We start from the raw sequence: 18930 nt of genomic DNA on the forward strand, positions 1-18930 counted from the left end.
TTCAGACTTTGCTAAGAAAGTGTGAGAACATTTCAGTTGTGTGTATGTGTGTGTATTTGTGTATGGGGGGAGGTTAAAACAAATCCACTGGATGGTAGTTGATGGAATAGAATGACCACAGAGAGACGTTTGTCCTCCAACGTCCCAGATACATTAAAGATATGGTGCAAAATATGCCTGTCAGCATGAATCAATGTCAGGTTGAGTGTCCACTGCTATACTGACACGGAGCGTTGAGGCTCAACTGGAGACAGACCTCACAGAGAGCAGTCCTGCCTCAGGTTTCTTGATGTTTGGCTGACTGACAGCCGGTAGCGGTGTTGCTAAATTTCCCCTGCTGTGGGACTAATAAAGGATCTCTGATTCTGATGCAGGAAAGAAGAAAACTGCACTGGACGTAAACCTTGCAGAATTTATGATCAACAAATTGTCAGTTCAATTGTTTTTTTTCGCAATGCATTTAAGTCAGCAACACTGAACTTACACCAAACTTTATTTGCTACCAGGAAATATCCATATGGTATTTTTTACTTCCAAAAATGTTGGCTGTATTGAATTCCCATGAGAGAGTATAATGATTGCAATGCAGTCATGCACCCCTTTTGTAAATGTGATGGCAATTTGTTGGCCTGGTTTTTGTTACAATGGCCTTTTATTTACACAAATAGGACTTTCATTTCTTACATGGATTCCTTCTACGTGTTCAACAACTCCAAATACAGATTTAAGGAGATACAAACTTCCAAAAAGCTGATCAATTACTGCCAAATTTGACAGTATGTCCAATTTAGCTTTCCCATTCCCTGATATGCCAAGTAAATCTTTTTCAAACCCTGTAGAGGACAACATTACTTTGTTTTGACCTCTATATTAGACACAACTTTAGATTTCAAGTACAAACAAATAAAGAGACTTATTGGCTTCTGTATTAAATAAAGACTCGACTTAAGAAAGAAGGAACATAACAGGAACAAAGAATGAATACAGTCTTTGTAGTGCTTCATCTCACACAACCACCCCCTAGCCAGAGAACCTGTCCCTATATGAAATACCATCTGGCCCCCAGGAGCAATAAAGGTTGGCGAGGAGAGTGTGTGTGTGTGTGTGTGTGTGTGTGTGTGTGTGTGTGTGTGTGTGTGTGTGTGTGTGTGTGTGTGTGTGTGTGTGTGTGTGTGTGTGTGTGTGTGTGTGTGTGTGTGTGTGTGTGTGTGTGTGTGTAAACCTCTCTTTGGTTGCCAAGCCAAGGGCAAGTTGCAGAAAAACTGTATTAACACCATAACTTAAACATAACCTTAAATATTAATAAACAGGGACTATGATTTCTTCCGAAACGTTTCTCTTAAAGGCAACCTATTAAATGGATATTTCATATTGTGTTTAATGCATAAAATTGACGGGCCAGAACAACTGTTACCTTGTACAATTATTCTAGTGAATGCAAGTACTGCAGTAAAGTTTGTGTAATGCGAGTGATTTCGTAAAGATTATTCTATGTGAAAATTGCATAACGTATTAGTTTTCCTCATATTTTTGAAATTCTCCTTATTCATTATTTACTTTTACTTAATTTTTAATTCTTACAGTCAAACATACTTAACAGGCTTTTCTAAAAAATATATATGCTGGGTTTTTTTTTTTTTTACAAATTGAGGTTGTCTTTAATGCATACTTTGGTAATGTGACCTGAGGCTGTTTAGCAGAGCTGGAATGCTTTGTGAATTAAACATGTTGTGGGTAGGTCAACGTGACCTTAATAGGATGATTTAATGAGTTAATACGTTAGTAAAACAATGAATAATTTACATTATGTACAAATCTGAAAAAAGCTAACTGTATACAGTCTAAGCAAAAGTTTTCTGAGCCCTGAAATGCTTTGGTGACACTGAAGGTCGCCACCCCCAGGTTGGAAATCCATATGATGCGACAAATGAGTTCCTTTGCCTTAATGATTTGTCTTTATACGATTGTGGGGAGCTAGGGGGATTCTACTCGCTATTCTTTTAGCATTAATCAAATGTGTTATTCGGTGGTGTGGTTCAAAGTTGATCAGCTCTTCGTGGAGAACACCGCTCAAAAGGTCTGTTTTACTTTTAACTTCTGTTTTATTCCAGCACAACACCACCAGTGTCAAGACCCCATCTACGGCTCCCTTGGGATGATCTTCGACTAGCTGCTATTTATAGGGGCTGCATCCCTGTAAATTGATATAATTGACAAGGTCAACGCCAAAGACTTTAATCACTTGTGGCATCTCTCCTGATTGCACACTCTGTGTATGCTGTTGCTAAAAGGACTGTGACAGGGACTTTGTTGTTTTCTGTGGAGCTTTCTGTTACAAGAAACCATTAATGGCCTTTAAGGACTTTCTTACAGTATTCAAGCAGTAATGTGTAACTGTGTTGGTATCCCTGTAGCAACATAAACTAATGTGTGTCACCTGAGTAGTCTGGTTTGTGTAGGAAGAATACATTCAGTTTTAAATATAAATATTAATGTGGATGTTCTTCCTGTTCGGTAGTGGCAGGAAGCACAATGCAGAAATATAGATTACATGAAATAGCTGGATAAATCTTTGTACAGAATGCACCTTAACGCTTTTGCTACGAATACCCTCAGTGACACCATGTGGGAAAACAAAAAAAGCACTATAATAAATATAATCATACGCTTTCAGAAACAATAAAAACTAAGTACATTGACAGATGAAAGTCTACATTAGATTATTTTAGATCATGACTCACTGTATTTGTGCTACATTTTGCTGTCAGAACTGATTCCTTACAGCAGATGGAGACATTGATCAGCTTTCTTTGTACAGGGTAAGGTGGTGTACAGTTGTGACATTTTCCTTAAAATATTTATTACATTTTTCCTACACAACACAGAACAGCTCAGACGTGAAACGACAAACACAATCAGTAGGTAGGAAAAAGGAATAAAACATAGTGGATATAAAATACACCCTGAACCCTCGCCACCCTAACAGAGGGAGGCAACAGCAAATAAATCAATACATAATAGCAAGGTTACAGGAAAATTGATTTGCAGTAAAGAAGGCTCAGAGACAGGCTAAACCGGTTAAGGAGACCCTTGTAATTTAGAAGATGACAGCGAAGACCAATATACGACAAGCAAGGGTCCCAAATATTACACACAGTGTCCACTGGGGAGTGAGGCGTGAGATGTATTCACTGGGGTTACACTTCATTATCTCCACACTCCATTAGAAGATTGATGGTCTCAAATTTGTATTGACGAAGGTTTGCACCCTGCATCTTTGCCCGATGTGTGCTGTCAGGCAACGCACATGACGACAGGCAGCTCTGCTTCCTCTCACACTTTCCTCCCCTGGGTTACAGTGTTAACGACAGACACTATCTCACTCATTAGCAAAATGATTTCTAACGCACTTGTCAATTATGTGCATCAAATCATGGTGTAGGCGATATGAAAGTTCAATGGGAAAAGAAAATCAGATAGCTGAGAGACAGCCTTATTGAACGAGTCTAGACGTGATTGAAGAGACAAACATGACAGAAAAAAAAGTCACCTCACCTTCTTCCAAATTAAAAATGTAACTACATATTTGCACGAGTTTGGTTTTGGAAGAACAATTCAAAGGGCTCTTGAAGGGTAATCTAGAATCTCAACTGAACCCCTACCCTAAAATCAACTCTTCCTAATTTACATATGTGGGTCAGGCGCTTCCACAGTTGGGAAGATGGGAGATTTTGAGGTCTCTGTAGGCTAGGCCAGGCTTTTGAAGATCTGCAGTGTGAGGTTTGTTTGGTAGAGGAGCAGGGGCCTGTGTGTGTGTGTGTGTGTGTGTGTGTGTGTGTGTGTGTGTGTGTGTGTGTGTGTGTGTGTGTGTGTGTGTGTGTGTGTGTGTGTGTGTGTGTGTGTGTGTGTGTGTGTGTGTGTGTGTGTGTGTGTGTGTGTGTGTGTGTGTGTGTGTGTGTCGAAGTTTGAATTTGTGTATCCAAAAGTGCTGAATCGCTAAGAAGTGTTATGATACCAGTGAAATGAGCTCACTCCCGAGATCTGCTCCTGCTCCTATAGGGATTCTAGACATGTTATTAATAGCCCAAAAAAAAGCCCATTAGTTCTTTGTTTAGAGCCATTGTTTATGTATGATAACTAATCATAGCAGTCTCAGGTATAATCAAAAAGGAAAATACATCTAAAGATATTCGTGTTGTGTCTCAAGCTCAACCCTACACAGGAAATATAAGGGTCAAACTGTTTCAGATTCAAAGTTTTGGTAAACTGGACACCACTGAAATAACTGGTGATAGTCCGCTTGAAATTTGGCACACTTTTTGTAAAGAGGTTAATTTATGGTTCCTATATGTTTTTTTTTAAGTGATTCCCTTTCTGTAGCGCCACCATGAAGCCAATTTAAATGTACTATCAATGACATATATTCAAAGTCCCAAGATGAAGGGTAAAATCTTTGATGATCTTTGGAATTTCTTTTATTGATTTTCTTTTGCATTTAAATTTGTACAACTACTTTGCACACTTTATAATGTATATATGTTATGTTTATAGTTTATTTGGTGGTTCAGTAAGTCTTTTAAAGAGTTTTTTCTCATTTATTATAGTTTATAATGTGTAATTTTTGGAATTATATACTCTTTCTTTCTTTTATTAATATGTATATATATATTTTTTTTATATGGAATGTCATTTTTGACATGCTGCTGTAACAAAAAAGTTTCCCAAAGTTAAAATAGTAAAAGTACATCTCATTTAATTTGGTGTAATCTAATCTAATCATCTGCTATTGAATCTAGCAGCGTCAAGTAATAATGTTGGAGAGGGTTTGCATAAATTAATCATCAGCCTAATATGTTATTTGTGTTTGGTGCTAATTAGAAAATATCTGCATGCTAACAAGCTAATCTAAGATAGTGATCATTAGACGTGCTTAACATTAGTTTTCAAACATTGTCATTGTGAGCATATAATCAAGCTGAAGTTAGCACTCATGTTTCAAAGTAGTCAAAGAGCTGCTGTGGTTGTAGACATTTGTTCAATAAGTTGTTTAATTAAACATTACACTACAATAGCAATAATAGTTGAGGGGTCCTGTTTCAAAATCTACTTTTAAGACTTTAATGTGCTTACTTCAAATTGCGCTTACAGTCGACACATTCATCAATAAAGTTGTGTTTAATCTAATAAACACAAGCTGACTCACAGAAAGCCAGGGGCCTGTGAGAATAGGAGTATTGGTTAATTTCATGGGGAAATAATAAGCTGCCATTCATAGTTTGCTGCATGCTCTGTACTGTATGACATCTTGGAGACAGACGTGGTACATAAGGGACCCAACAGAGAGGAGTATTCCCTATTCCTCTATATGTTCGTTATACAGTATGTTATTCCCCAATATTCCAATCTGATTTGACTTTAATTGGAATTAAAATGAGCCTATATACATGCATCATTCATTACAAAGATGGCTGTTTATAAGGGCCATCTGTCAGGATGAGAGAGCAACACATACATCCCAGCCAGAGCCAGACTGGTGCAGCAAAAGAGAGTAAGGGTTAATGTTTGCTGTTTGGTGACATCTGCTGGAAGAAAATAACCCTTACTCTTTTCAAGTTTCACTTCCAGTAAAATCATTGCTTCTGCTAAAGCTGAAATATAACCCCATGCTATAACCCAGGGCCGGTTCTTTCTACAGGCCATCAAGGCGACCGCCTAGGGCGCCAAATTGGCGGGGGGGGGGGGCCTAGTGGTGCCCTTAAGCACACATCTTTGTTTTAACAACATTGATTAACACATTTCTTTTTTTTTTTAAAGCATGGGATATAAAACCCTCATTGAATTAAATGAACATGCCCCAACCCATATTTCGAGATTTTGCGCCCCCCCCCCCCCCCCCCGCAAGCTGACCAAGGGGGGGGGGGGCGCAAAATCTCAATATTGCCTAGGGCAGCCAATGGGCTAGAACCGGCCCTGCTATAACCACAACACTATTCAGCTGATAATACTTCTGCATTTCTGTCTAAGTATGATTTTGAAGGAGGGACTTTTACTTCCACCCCAGGAACAGCGGGAATACCTCCATCTGATTGGTTGCTTCAAACCTCGTGCCAAGGTAATCTCCCACCACCTGTGCAGATCGCAGACACACACGCATTGCTGCTGTTTTTCCACATGTTAACGACACATTGAGGTAATGCTCTATATGGAGGATGCTTTTTCTTTACATGTTGCTGTTTAAGTAGCTTTACCCTTTTCACAGTGACCCTACGTTATACGCCAAGTGAAGTTCGTCTATCCCTTCTCTCTTAAACACGAGCGATTCGCTTTGACAGGTGTTGTCAACAGCAAAATGCCGGTAGAAATCGGCGACCAGTTTTGTCTTGACACTGACACTTGTCCAGTGAATCAGCATTTGTCTGGTATTTCTGTCGGTATGGTCATTAACCTCCAAATGATTCGTTCAGTTTCACTGTGAGTGTGCCAGACAATCAAAGCAGGGACAAATGGTCGTGGAGGGACATTTGGCAAAAAAGAGGCACAATTAACTATTAATTATAAAACATTTGTACCAGTGGCGTCATTAGGCCTATTTTAGGGGGGCTTCAGCCCCCCTAAAATATTCTTAAGCCCCCCTACATCATTTTATGTTCATTTATTAATTTTTTTTAATTATTATTTGTTTTTAAATGCCGAAAAATTCAATATAATGTGGCCAGAATATGAGTTCACATAAATAATCATACAACCAGTCATTATTAACTTAATGGTCATAAATCTTAGTTTCCCTATAGTGAAAGGTAGAGAGACAGGGTCAGTGCGTCGTTATCCAATCCATTCCACTTGTTCATAGAGCACGCCCACATCACTGAAATCCAGTCCACGTTTTCACTGCAACCTAGGTTGCACTCGTCTCTGCATCTGGGTACCCGCAGCATGTGTGTACCCGGAGCGGAGCACACAGAACCGACTAGAGCAGCATTAGCAGAAGAACGTGAACAAGAATGGATATACGAATTTTTTTCAAGAGAGTAAGTATTGATCACTGCTGTTGGTGATGAAGTATATCTTGTAGCGATGTTTGTGAAGATGATGAAGAAGTCTCCGGAGACACCAGCTTGTATATAATAAGGTTTATTACAACAGCATAGTATCAGACACCAACACGGGCGATGCGGGATTCCCAGAGCCAATTGTGGAAGTCCCCCGAACAGTCTTTGTGCATGCCATTTAAAGAGGAAAAAAGAGTGTGCGCACCCAAAGTGTGTGAGGTAAACAATACCCCTGCGTGCCCCACTAAGGTGACCTAGGTCAGTTCCTAAATGAACCCTAACGTATTCCAGATGTTGTTATTCACTTTTCTTCCACCCAACATTCCTCTGGCCTCAGAGAGTATTCACCTTCGTAGGCTATATGAGAAGCCCTGGATAAACGGCGAGGTCCGAGCTAAACTTAAAGCACGGGCCATCGCGCACAGCGGCGGTGATTTGGATGAGTACAGGAATTCCAGGTATGCACTCCGGAGAGCTATTAGCAGTGCGAAAAGACAATACAGGGACAAGGTGGAGTCGAACTACAAGGGCTCCAACGCCAGAAATATGTGGTCTGGACTAAAAACAATAACAGACTACAAAAGGACAACGAGTGGTGCTGAGGAAGTGTCTGCATCTCTCCCAGATGAACTGAACACATTTTATGCACGCTTTGAGAAGCCCCCGGCTGTGGAGGCACCAAAGGCCCAGGATCCCTGCTCACTGGTTTTAACCAGTGCAGATGTGTGTAGATCTCTGAAAAGGATCAACGCACACAGGGCTCCAGGACCTGATGGCATCCCTGGCCGTGCTCTCAAGGTGTGTGCAGTTCAGCTGGCAGATGTGTTCACAGACATTTTCAATAGGTCACTGCTCCAGTCTGTAGTCCCCACATGCTTTAAAGAGTCCATCATTGTCCCTGTCCCCAAAAAGACAAAACCCATCTGCCTCAATGACTACCGCCCAGTTGCACTCACCTCCATCATCATGAAGTGCTTTGAGCGGTTAGTCAAAACTTTTATCACCTCCTCCCTCCCTGACTCACTGGACCCCCTGCAGTTTGCCTACAGAGCAAACAGGTCCACGGATGATGCCATCTCCCTCACCCTCCACACTGCCCTCTCCCACCTGGACCAGAGGAACACTTATGTGAGAATGCTGTTCATTGACTACAGTTCAGCATTCAACACCATTGTGCCCTCCAAGCTCATCATTAAGCTCAGGGACCTTGGGCTCAACAGCGCCCTCTGTGACTGGATCATGAGCTTCCTGACGGGCAGATCCCAGGCAGTGCGGATGGGGAACATCACATCCTCCACCTTGACCCTCAACACCGGAGCCCCTCAGGGTTGTGTGCTCAGCCCTCTCCTCTACTCCCTGTTCACGCACGACTGCGTGGCCACACACAGCTCCAACACCATCATCAAGTTTGCTGACGACACGACCGTCATCGGCCTGATCACAGACGGCGACGAGACGGCGTACAGAGAGGAGGTCAGAGCCCTGACATCTTGGTGCCAGGACAACAACCTCCATCTCAACGTCAGCAAAACAAAGGAGCTGATTGTGGACTACAGGAAGAGGCAGAGAGAAGCACACACACCCATCACCATCGACGGGACTCCTGTGGAGAGAGTCAGCAGCTTCAGGTTCCTCGGGGTTAACATCAGTGAGGACCTGACATGGACACATCACACCAGGGTCATATCCAAGATGGCTCGACAGCGGCTCTTCTTCCTCCGCAGGCTGCGGAAGTTCAACATGGACTCCAGGATACTCTGCAACTTCTACAGGTGCACCATCGAGAGTATCCTGACTGGCTGCATCACCGCCTGGTATGGCAGTTGCACCGCCCTCAACCGTAAGACTCTACAGAGGGTGGTGAAAACTGCTCAGCACATCACCAGGACGGAGTTGCCATCCATGGAGGACCTCTACACCCAGCGGTGTAGGAAGAAGGCCGGTAGGATATTAAAGGACCCCCATCACCCCAGCAACAATCTGTTCTGTCTGCTGCCGTCTGGCAGACGGTACCGCAGCATCCGGACCAAGACCACCAGACTCAGAGACAGTTTTATACCACAGGCTATAAGACTACTGAACTCCTGAGCTGTGTGAATGTCTACTCACATCTGTTTATAGTACACACATACATATATATTATACACATCTGCCATACATATCTGTTTATAGTACACATATCTATATATTATACATATCTGCCATACACATCTGTTATAATATATGCATCTGTCCATACCTCCTCATTCAACAGTGTAAAGTATTTAAATACTTTCAATGTATTCCACATATGTATATATTTCACATCCTCAAATCTGTATTGTTAATATTGTAAATATTCTTCTCTCTTTTTCACTATTTTATTTATCTTTTGCACCATGTATGTTGAGTTGTTGGAGGAGCACGCGACATAAGATTTTCATTGCCAACATATACGCTGTATCTGCTGTGCATATGACAAATAAAACCTTGAAACCTTGAAACCTATATCTCCAGATTTAATACACAGAATACACAGAGTCTCGAAACTAAAATAATAAACCATACATGACTACAATTTTGCTATAGGTAACAATTCCTCCACTACCTGCTTTCTACAGCATAACTTTAACACTAATATAATTTTATGGAGTGCGAGAGCGAAAAACCTGTCCGACAGCCATCTTCCCAAGTTACGCTCAAACAATCTAGACAGCAAAATTCTCTCACAGCCCCTCTGCCCTAGGCGACCACACAAAGTACTCCAGACCTATCAAAAGGAGGAACTCTAATTATTTATAACAATATGTGTAGAATGTAACTTAAGCACATACATATGGAAACCTCAGAAATCAAAATCGAAACGATGTCCAAATTCGGGCTGGTCGACCCATCGCACCTTCCAGTTGTACTGTATTAAAGATGTAATAGTGGCCCGAAACATTTAAGCAGTAAAGGATCTGTTAAATCTGTCCAAAAAGTGTAAGGCAATTTCTCAGTTTTAGCTGTTTGTGAAATTAAACGTTCGCTCACATCCTGTGCATCTCCTGGTGGCTTAGCCCCCCCCCCCCTATCCTTAAAACCTAGTGACGCCCCTGGTGAGAGAATGTACTTCCTTTAAAAACGTTCAGTACGAGTACGCGCTTCAGCTCTGGTGAGTCACTATGTTTGATTTAGTCTTCATATTAGCATTACAAATAATTATAAATAAGCTTACAAGTTAATAAATAATACATCTCGACTCATCTCAAAATCCTTAAAACATCCGTAGCGTTAAATTACACTCAATAATGACACCTTTTATATTATTGTTCTATTCCTACTGTAAATGTCATTGAAGAATAACATTATTACCAGTTTTTAAAAGTTTTTGGGGTGAATATTGGCTGCTAAATGTTTTCCGTGGTTTGTGTTTTATTTCATTTTCTGCAAATGCATATTTAAATGATGTTATCGGAGAAGAACGGTGTATCAATTGACAATGGGCTGCGGTGAGTAGGGAAGAGGTTTTTAAATAATGTCCCTCTTCCGTTGATTACACCCTCGAGAACTTGTTGGCTGCTTGTCATGAAAGGAGATTCTGAATTCAACATGTTTTTTTCTGCTGATACCTTTACGACAATGCTACAGCAGGTTCTAGGATTTCTGCCCACTTTGAGTTTCACAGTATGTTAACAAAACACGCAGTACTAATGAACAAACATTGGCACCAAAACCACAGAAACTTACAGTCACAATGCATTTGTAAACTGCCTTTTAAACCATGCTATATTTTAACAACTTTGATATAACATGAAATAAAGTATTTATTTATTTAATTAATTGTGAAATGAATTATATCTTAAATGAGGCAACTTTGTCATGTCATTTACAATACGTGTAGCCTATAATGCAATACTATTAAGCTGTCTGTCACTGATACCACAGCTGCATACTTACTACTTACAACACAACAATGTTCCAGCGTTTTTCATAACGTTATAGTTATATAATCTCCAGACATGACTTAAATGTACATCTTTTTCTATAATATATATTCTTTGGTAGGCTCCCCCTCATGTAAGTTATGTGTTTGCAACCTAGGTTGCCTCAGTGTGAAACAGTTGTAGAAGATAAAGGAGCAGTTCCTGGCAAATAGGTGTAGAGACTGTAAAGAATTTGAAATATTTGTTCTTCACCTTTGGACACTTGCAGAAAGTAAATGTTAAGGCACAGTTAAAGGGTGCTCACTTTCACATTTGCATCGTCACTTGTGCGTTTGATTGCTTTGTCTCACATCGCTGTGCTTTTGTTTATCTGGAGACTCTCACCTTTAAGTGGAAGAAAGATAGAGAGTTCTGTTTCAAGCTGATTTGTGTTTGCACGTATCTCAAACTAATATGATCTCGAGAAAGATAACTCCCTCCTTTCGAAATTTGTGGTATGTGATTTTATTGATGGCTTAAGAAATCAGCTTTGTTCCTCAAATTTGTTATCTGAACTGATTCCTCATTCTGCCTCAGGTTGGGAATCTTTTGTGCCTCTACCTGGATGGAAAAGTTTAAAGAACTAAAAGGGATGTTACTCCTCCTCTTCATTGCTACCCTTATCCTCCTCCTCAGCCTCAATGTGACAATACCCAGGACTTACAAGGCTTTCCCAAAGCCACTTTCAGTCCCAAAAAGGTGCTCCCTGCAGATCTCCGAGCAGACCCTAACCCCCCTCAACAATACCAAGCACATTCTGGTCTCTGCCTACATGGACCAGAGAGTGAAAGGCTTGGATATACGCATCATCGGCATATTTAGGAAAGACTCCGACCAACCCCTCTACTGTCTTTTCTGCTGTGCAGGCCAGTTATCAAGTGCGACTCCAACAACAATTTTAAAACACAATGACAACTTTGGTTTTCCCTTCATCACGACAAGTGTCATGTGTCCAATTCCTAGGAGCTTTGGCGCTACACATGTCAGTCTGTTGACGCAGCCACACAGTGATACAATACATAACCACACTGGCTTCCTATAAGAAACCAGAAGAATGATGGGAAGGAGGAGCAAAAGTTACAGTTTAACTTCACAGTCTGCATCTCCAACCTGTTCGGAGATTACAACAATGTGCTTCAGTTTGCACAGACTCTGGAAATGTACAGGTTAGCACAGCAACAACACCACAAAACACTGACACAGTTTAAAAATGATATATATTGTGTGAACAATGAGACCTTTGCAAATGCACTGTTGCAGTGTCTCTGGATTGTATTTCATTAAACCAATGCTTTTGATTAGGTTAGGTTAGGTTAAAGGTTAAAGTTTCAAGGGCTTTATTGTTATATGCACAGATGTTACAGTGTAGTTATGGCAATGAAAATGTTCAGTCCCGAGCTCCTCCAACAATGCAAAATAATATATTGTAACAGGACTGGGCTGACAAAAGAGGGAAATGGTAGTGCAGCAATCAAGACAGAGGCAGTGGTTGAATATAGTCATGTTACGTACTGCGCCGAGGCTTCGGAGCGTGTGTCGAGTAATGCAGGATTTTTTTTGTGAATCGCGTATCGAGGCTTGTATCATTTCAGGCCAGTGACGTCATCGATGACAAACGAAGCCTCGCTGCCCGTCAATACCATGTGACTGCTTCAGATAGTGTTTCAGATCGGTTGAACCACTGACACTTTACAGTTTCACTCATATTCCCCCTCCTGTACTCGGCCCCAGTGCGCCGATGGGATAAGGAGGACTCTAACCCTCACTTAAACCTCTCTGAGGATTGTTTGTTTCACTTATTGATGTACTGTGTCGTGCTGGGTGTGTGTGTGCAGTTACGGAGCTGAGGCGAAGGGATCAAAGGACTTAGTGCAGAGAAATGTTTTGAGTTGCTTTTTGAACATGGGCAGGGATTGGGCAGAGCGGACGTGGAGTGATAGACTGTTACAGAGTGTGGGAGCATTGGCAGAGAAGGCCCTGTCCCCAAAAGTTCGCAATCTGGTGCGGGAGTGGCCAGCAGGTCCTTGTCAGAGGTGTAGGGGTGGAGGACATCTGTGAGGTATTGTGGTGAGAGTCCATGGAGAGATTTGTAGGTGAGCAGGAGGATCTTGTAAGTGATGCGTGACTTGACTGGCAACCAGTGGAGCTGTTGGAGGATGGGAGTGATATGCTGCCAGGGCTTTGTGTGGGTTAGAACCCTGGCAGCTGAGTTCTGGACGTACTGGAGTCTGCTAAGGGCCTTGGTGGGCAGTCCAGATAGGACACCGTTGCAGTAGTCCAGACGGGAGGTGATGAAGGCATGGATGAGTGTCTCTGTGACTGAATGCGTGAGTGAAGGCCAGAGTCGTGAGATGTTTCTGAGGTGGTAGAAGGCCGACTTGGTGAAGTCGTTGATGTGGGACCGGAAGGAGAGAGTGGAGTCCAGGATGACGCCCAGGTTGCGCAACTCAGGAGATGGGGAAATGGAGCAGCCATCCACAACCAGGGCCAGGTCACCAACTTTCCTGAGCAGTGGTGCAGAGGCCACCATCATGAGCTCTGTCTTATTGCTGTTTAGTTTGAGTAGGTTTGTGGTCATCCATGATTTGAGTTCCTGCAGGCAGGTGACAAGTTGTGTGGGTGGGAGCTGGGAGGAGGGGTTTGTGCTGATATAGAGTTGGGTATCATCGGCGTAGCAGTGGAAGTTGAGTCCATGTTTACGGATGATATGACCTAGGGGTAGCATGTAAATAGTGAACAGCAGAAGACCTAGCACAGAGCCCTGGGGCACGCCATGGTGGACGGGTGCTGTATGAGAGTTGGAGCCATTTAGGGTGATGAATTGTTTCCGGTCTGTGAGGTAGGACTGGAACCAGGACAGTGCTGAACCACTGAGCCCGATGAGCTCAGAGAGGTGGTGGAGAAGGATGGTATGGGAGACTGTATCAAAAGCTGCAGAAAGGTCAAGGAGGATGAGGATGGAGATGAGGCCATTGTCGGCAGCAAGCAGAAGGTCATTAGTGATTTTGATGAGGGCTGTCTCAGTGCTATGGTGGGTTCTAAAACCAGATTGGAGGGTTCGAAGAGCTCATGGTGGGACAGGTGATGTTGAAGCTGTGCAGCCACTGCTCTTTCCAAGATTTTGCTGAGGAAAGGGAGGTTAGAGATTGGACTGCTCCTTTCGTGTGCCAACACATACTGAACCTGGCTGTGGGCTTTGTCTCCCTTGAGGTAGTGATCAGTCCTAGTGGTGTGGGTCTCCACACCTGCTCCCACAACTGCTTATTAGGAGAGGGTGGAGCCACCTGCTAGGAATGTAGGTGCCTCCAACTACCCTGCCTCTCAGCCCCTTGCAATATATATATATATATATTGCAAGGGGCTGAGAGTGTATATATATATATATATATATATATATGACATAAAACAAGAAGCAAGAAGCAACAGTAGAATAGAATTGAAAGTTATGTTTTAAGACCAATGTACCAAAAGTAATGCACATTGAGTAAACTATGTCAGAAATAAATAAAGCAATAATCTGAATAATGCAGAGAATGTTGCAAGTGACCAAGTAAATGCAGGAGTCTATATACATATAAATATATTCGTATACAATGTTACTGTTGCTGCTAGTATAGTCTTCAATTAAAATTAACTAGCATTAATTTAGTGTAATGAGTTGAGTCTTAGATACAGTGAGCTTTGACTGTCACATTATTACTGACGGTGTTATCTCTCATGGAAACTTTTAGAGCATGTAGTCGAAAAACACAACGAGAAAACGGGAGGGCTGGCAAACAGTAAAGAATTCCAATTTATTGGAAGTCGGAGGATTGGCAAAGACATTTGCTGCAACCACGAGGTAACACAGCTCTTGCCCAAAACAATTCCGAAATTTCTCATCCAGTCCCATGTAATTAGCTGGTCCTGAGAGAATAGTCAACATTCTGCATAACAAAATCAAACAGGCAAAGTAATATTACACCTCTATCAGCTGATGCCAACAAACAGCAGAGGGGAGACAAAACACAGAGAGCACAGCACTTCAAGGTCGCAGGCCTGTGCTCAGCGATGTCAGTACAAACTGATGAACGAGGTCAAAGTCCTGTGCCTAGTAAAATATTTCCCCAACTGTATCCAGCCCTCTGCATCAGAGGTTTGTAATGTCTGTTTGTTTTTTACAGTCAAATACAAGTTGGAGAATATGAGAGACTCCATCAGGTAGTAACAAAGGAATAATTGACATAGCCTACTTTATTTTTGTTCTATAATCCTAGTTGTGCTAAAGAACTAAACAAGAGAAAGATGTGCAACATATATTAAACATGAGACATGTATGAGTTGGATTAACAATTAATCTATGAATGTTTACAGATTCAAATGTTTTCGCTTCGGCCAACGACTCTCGCCTCTTACCAATTTGTACAAACAAAAACAAAGATGATGTCTTCAGTGTTGATAAAACCAGATATTTTATTATTGCTTTACATTTCAAATATGTATTAAAATTAAAAATCTATAATTAAAAAGATGCTGTGTTATTTTTAGGCCATGCTAGTGTAGTAGCACTAAGGGTTACAATGTTGGATTGTTGATTAGTCAGACATATTTTATTTATTATATATCGTTTATTTTTGTAATCAAATAATTTACCCATTTCATTGCTTTGCTACAGATTGCTGGGTGTGGACAGAGTGGTGATATATAACACCAGCTGCAGCTCAGACCTGGACCGCCTGCTGCAGAGTTACAGCCAGGAGGGCTTCGTGGAGATGGTCCCGTGGCCAATCCACCAGTACCTTAACCCATCAAAGGGATGGCTCCTCTCACAGAGCGGGGGGGACATTCACTACTTTGGCCAGCTGACCACGCTCAATGAGTGCATTTACAGATCCATGGAGCACTCGCGCTACATGCTGTTAAACGACATCGATGAGATCATAATGCCGTACAAACACAACAACCTGATGTCTCTAATGGACATGCTCCAAAAGCAGCATCCAAAGGTAGAGTTTTGGTCATTTTTATAAGGAATATTACATCAATATCCAAACAGTAGAAGTGTTTATGTTTTCTCTCCATCTCCCTTGCTGTATGACATTCTGTAGACAGGAGTATTCCTCATTGAGAACCACATCTTCCCCAAGCACCATTTTGAGCCAAGTGGTAGGTTTCACCTGCCTCAGTGGAGTGACGTGCCGGGAGTTAATATTCTGGAGCATATCTACAAGGAGGATCCTGACAGGACAAAATACCACCCGTACAAGATGATAGTTCAGCCAAGGTAAGCTGAATTCGTCAAACCAAAGGGTTATTCGTTCAGGACCCACACTTAGAGCTTTTGGCTGAATACATAATAAATGTGGCTATAGATCTTTTTTGTCAAACACTATTTAAGTTATTTATTGTAGAGAACTTTTAATATCATAGTAACACATGCTGTAAAAAGATTTTGAACACTAAAAAGATTGTTTATTGTTTGCACAATTTAAAAATACACAAATATAATAGAAAACACATAATATATAGTCCAGGAAGAGGCACAAAACCTCGTTGGCTTATTGCGAGGCTCCACAAAAGGCACACTGTTATTGAAAACACAAGACTAATTTACAAAAATAATGAAATTCAATAGTGATTGAAAGCATTTGGAATCACATATGATAAAAACAACAATAAAATAACAATTACGTGTAAAAGGTGAAATATGTATGTCTGTGTATATATTTGTAATGTGAGTCTGTGCTTGTGTTCGTGAGGGGGATACTGTTGTATTAAAAGGACAGTTTCATCAAAGGCTGTCATGGCAAATGAAGGTATGGACAAAGAATTGCAGTGTAATTGACCGATGATTGCCTCACAGGTTGGTGGAGTACACCTCGGTTCATGAAGTGCTGAAGAACTTTGGAGAACAGTTCAAGGTTCCTATGGACGTTTGTCGGATTGTTCATGTCCGCGTGGCACTGCGGGGGTCGTTAAGGTTGGAGCAGCTCCGTGAAGACAAAAGGCTGTGGGACTTCCAAGAAAAACTGATTCCTAATGTGGACAAAGTTCTGAAGAGAGTGGGGATGCTGGGCTCAGAGGGGCGGAGCTGATGGATTGGACGACACTTGTGCTTAACAGATGAATGTGACCCTTTACATCTCAAAACGTCCCGGTTAAATCTGTGTGTCGTATCATTAAATGTTGCTTTGTCTTTGCTCTCAAGATCCTCCATACACCCTGCACTCATCAACAACTGCCATGCAAATGCTGAAGCTAAGCACAAGACTTAATTGTTTGCTGCTTGGTTGTCAGCATCAGTGTAAAAATATTCAGTTACAAGAAAAAGTGCTGCAAAATTGAACTTAAGTAAAAGTATTAATTAGAAGTAATTAAGCACCAAAAGTAAAATTGCTCATTGTGAAGAGCACCATATATTTAAAATGATTTTATTATAATAAATTGTGCATAAATGTGTTCATCATTTCAGTGTTGCTTTTGGTAAAAGTGGGGTTTGATTCAATTACTTTATATTCAACTGGGTGCCTTAACTTATAATAATATATAATAAGTATTAGTTGATTATATTTTCTTTTACTGACTAAATCTGCAAAAAATCGAGAAACTACATCTTTAATTTAAATGCAGTGGAGTAAAAAGTACAAGTAGTTTAATGTGAAAACAATTCAATATAGTACTCTACTTGAGTCAATGTACTAGTAACTTTCCAATACAAAAATGCAAAATCAAACGGATTTCCCTACGAACTGCCATACTTTGTTTACCTGGATGTTAAGAGAAATAGGATGGATCACATGTCAGGATGAAAGAGGTTTAATATGTGTCTGTCAAAATAAATCTAGATAAAAGTCAATGAAAATACTGTCCAGTGTATGGACAAGCCGGCTGGAACACCCTCAACAGTCATACACATTTATTTTATATCTTTTACAAGCCTCTTCCAAAGGTTGGATGCTTGCTTCTTTCTGGCAGTGATGAAATTGGTGGATGGAGTTTGGTAAACGAAATGTAGTTTGGTGAATGTTTCACAATACAGCTCTTTTCTTGAATAAACAGGGTCAGTGTGCTTGAGTGGGGCTTGCTGTAACATCATGTTAATGTATTATCCTCCCTCTTCATGGAAAGTGCTATGTAGTTCCATCATAGTTGACGTCAGTGGTGGAAAGTAACTAAGTATTTACTCAAGTATTATACTTATAATACACTCAGAATCAGAATACCTTTATCCGTCCCATAGAGAGGAAATGTGCATTTGCTACACAGAGTCAAAGACAGCTTTAAAAAAAAAAGGATGCATTAAAAATATTAAAGATAGAAAAATTGAAAAATAATTACACAATTTACAAAATACACATCCTGTAAAGAGACATAGCAGCCAAGTATATATTGCACAGTTATTAGTATTGCACAACAAGGGGTGTTATAGCCTGTTTTGTTGTATGTATGGGGGTCTACCGGGGCCATTCTTCTGCCTTGAATTGTATTACTTTGCGACACTTCAGGACATTTTGGTAAAACGCACTTGAATGTCTTATATTGTTCCAGTGTAGGAAGAAGTACTCAGATTCTTTACTTACAACTGTATGGTTTAAGCCCTTTTTTAGGTAACGGTACTAAACCACAGTCTGAGAATAAGTCCTTCTAATGTTAAGTAAAAGTACAGAAGTATTATCCAGAAAAAATATTTTTTTTATATCCTGCACGTACAGACAATGGCAAAATGACACAAAATATGATCCGAGAAGAGAAATCCAGTACAGACGACTGAGACACACCCCTTACTGAACGTCGTCCGAGATGTCATGCCATGATTTGAAAAGCTAAAAGTAAAATGATCAACATGAATATATTATATATATAATATATTATTTGTTAATCTGAAGCAAATGTTGTGTCTAAATCAAGAAATTAGTAAATGAAGTAAAAGTACAATATTTTCCTCTGAGACGAAATGT

General features: G+C 40.8%; 1 protein-coding gene across 1 annotated transcript; it reads left to right on the plus strand.

The window, feature by feature from the left end:
- The first annotated feature begins 11541 nt into the window (after nucleotides 1-11541).
- LOC134881748 (uncharacterized) lies at nucleotides 11542-18786 on the plus strand. Its single transcript, XM_063909286.1, is given in 5 exon segments — nucleotides 11542-12012; nucleotides 12015-12159; nucleotides 15648-15978; nucleotides 16081-16256; nucleotides 16836-18786. Coding segments are annotated over 5 exon segments (1338 nt in total). The 5' UTR covers nucleotides 11542-11558; the 3' UTR covers nucleotides 17068-18786.
- Nucleotides 18787-18930: the final 144 nt, after the last annotated feature.

This window comes from Eleginops maclovinus, chromosome 19 (assembly GCF_036324505.1).
Source record: "Eleginops maclovinus isolate JMC-PN-2008 ecotype Puerto Natales chromosome 19, JC_Emac_rtc_rv5, whole genome shotgun sequence".
Classification (NCBI taxonomy): Eukaryota; Metazoa; Chordata; class Actinopteri; order Perciformes; family Eleginopidae; genus Eleginops; species Eleginops maclovinus.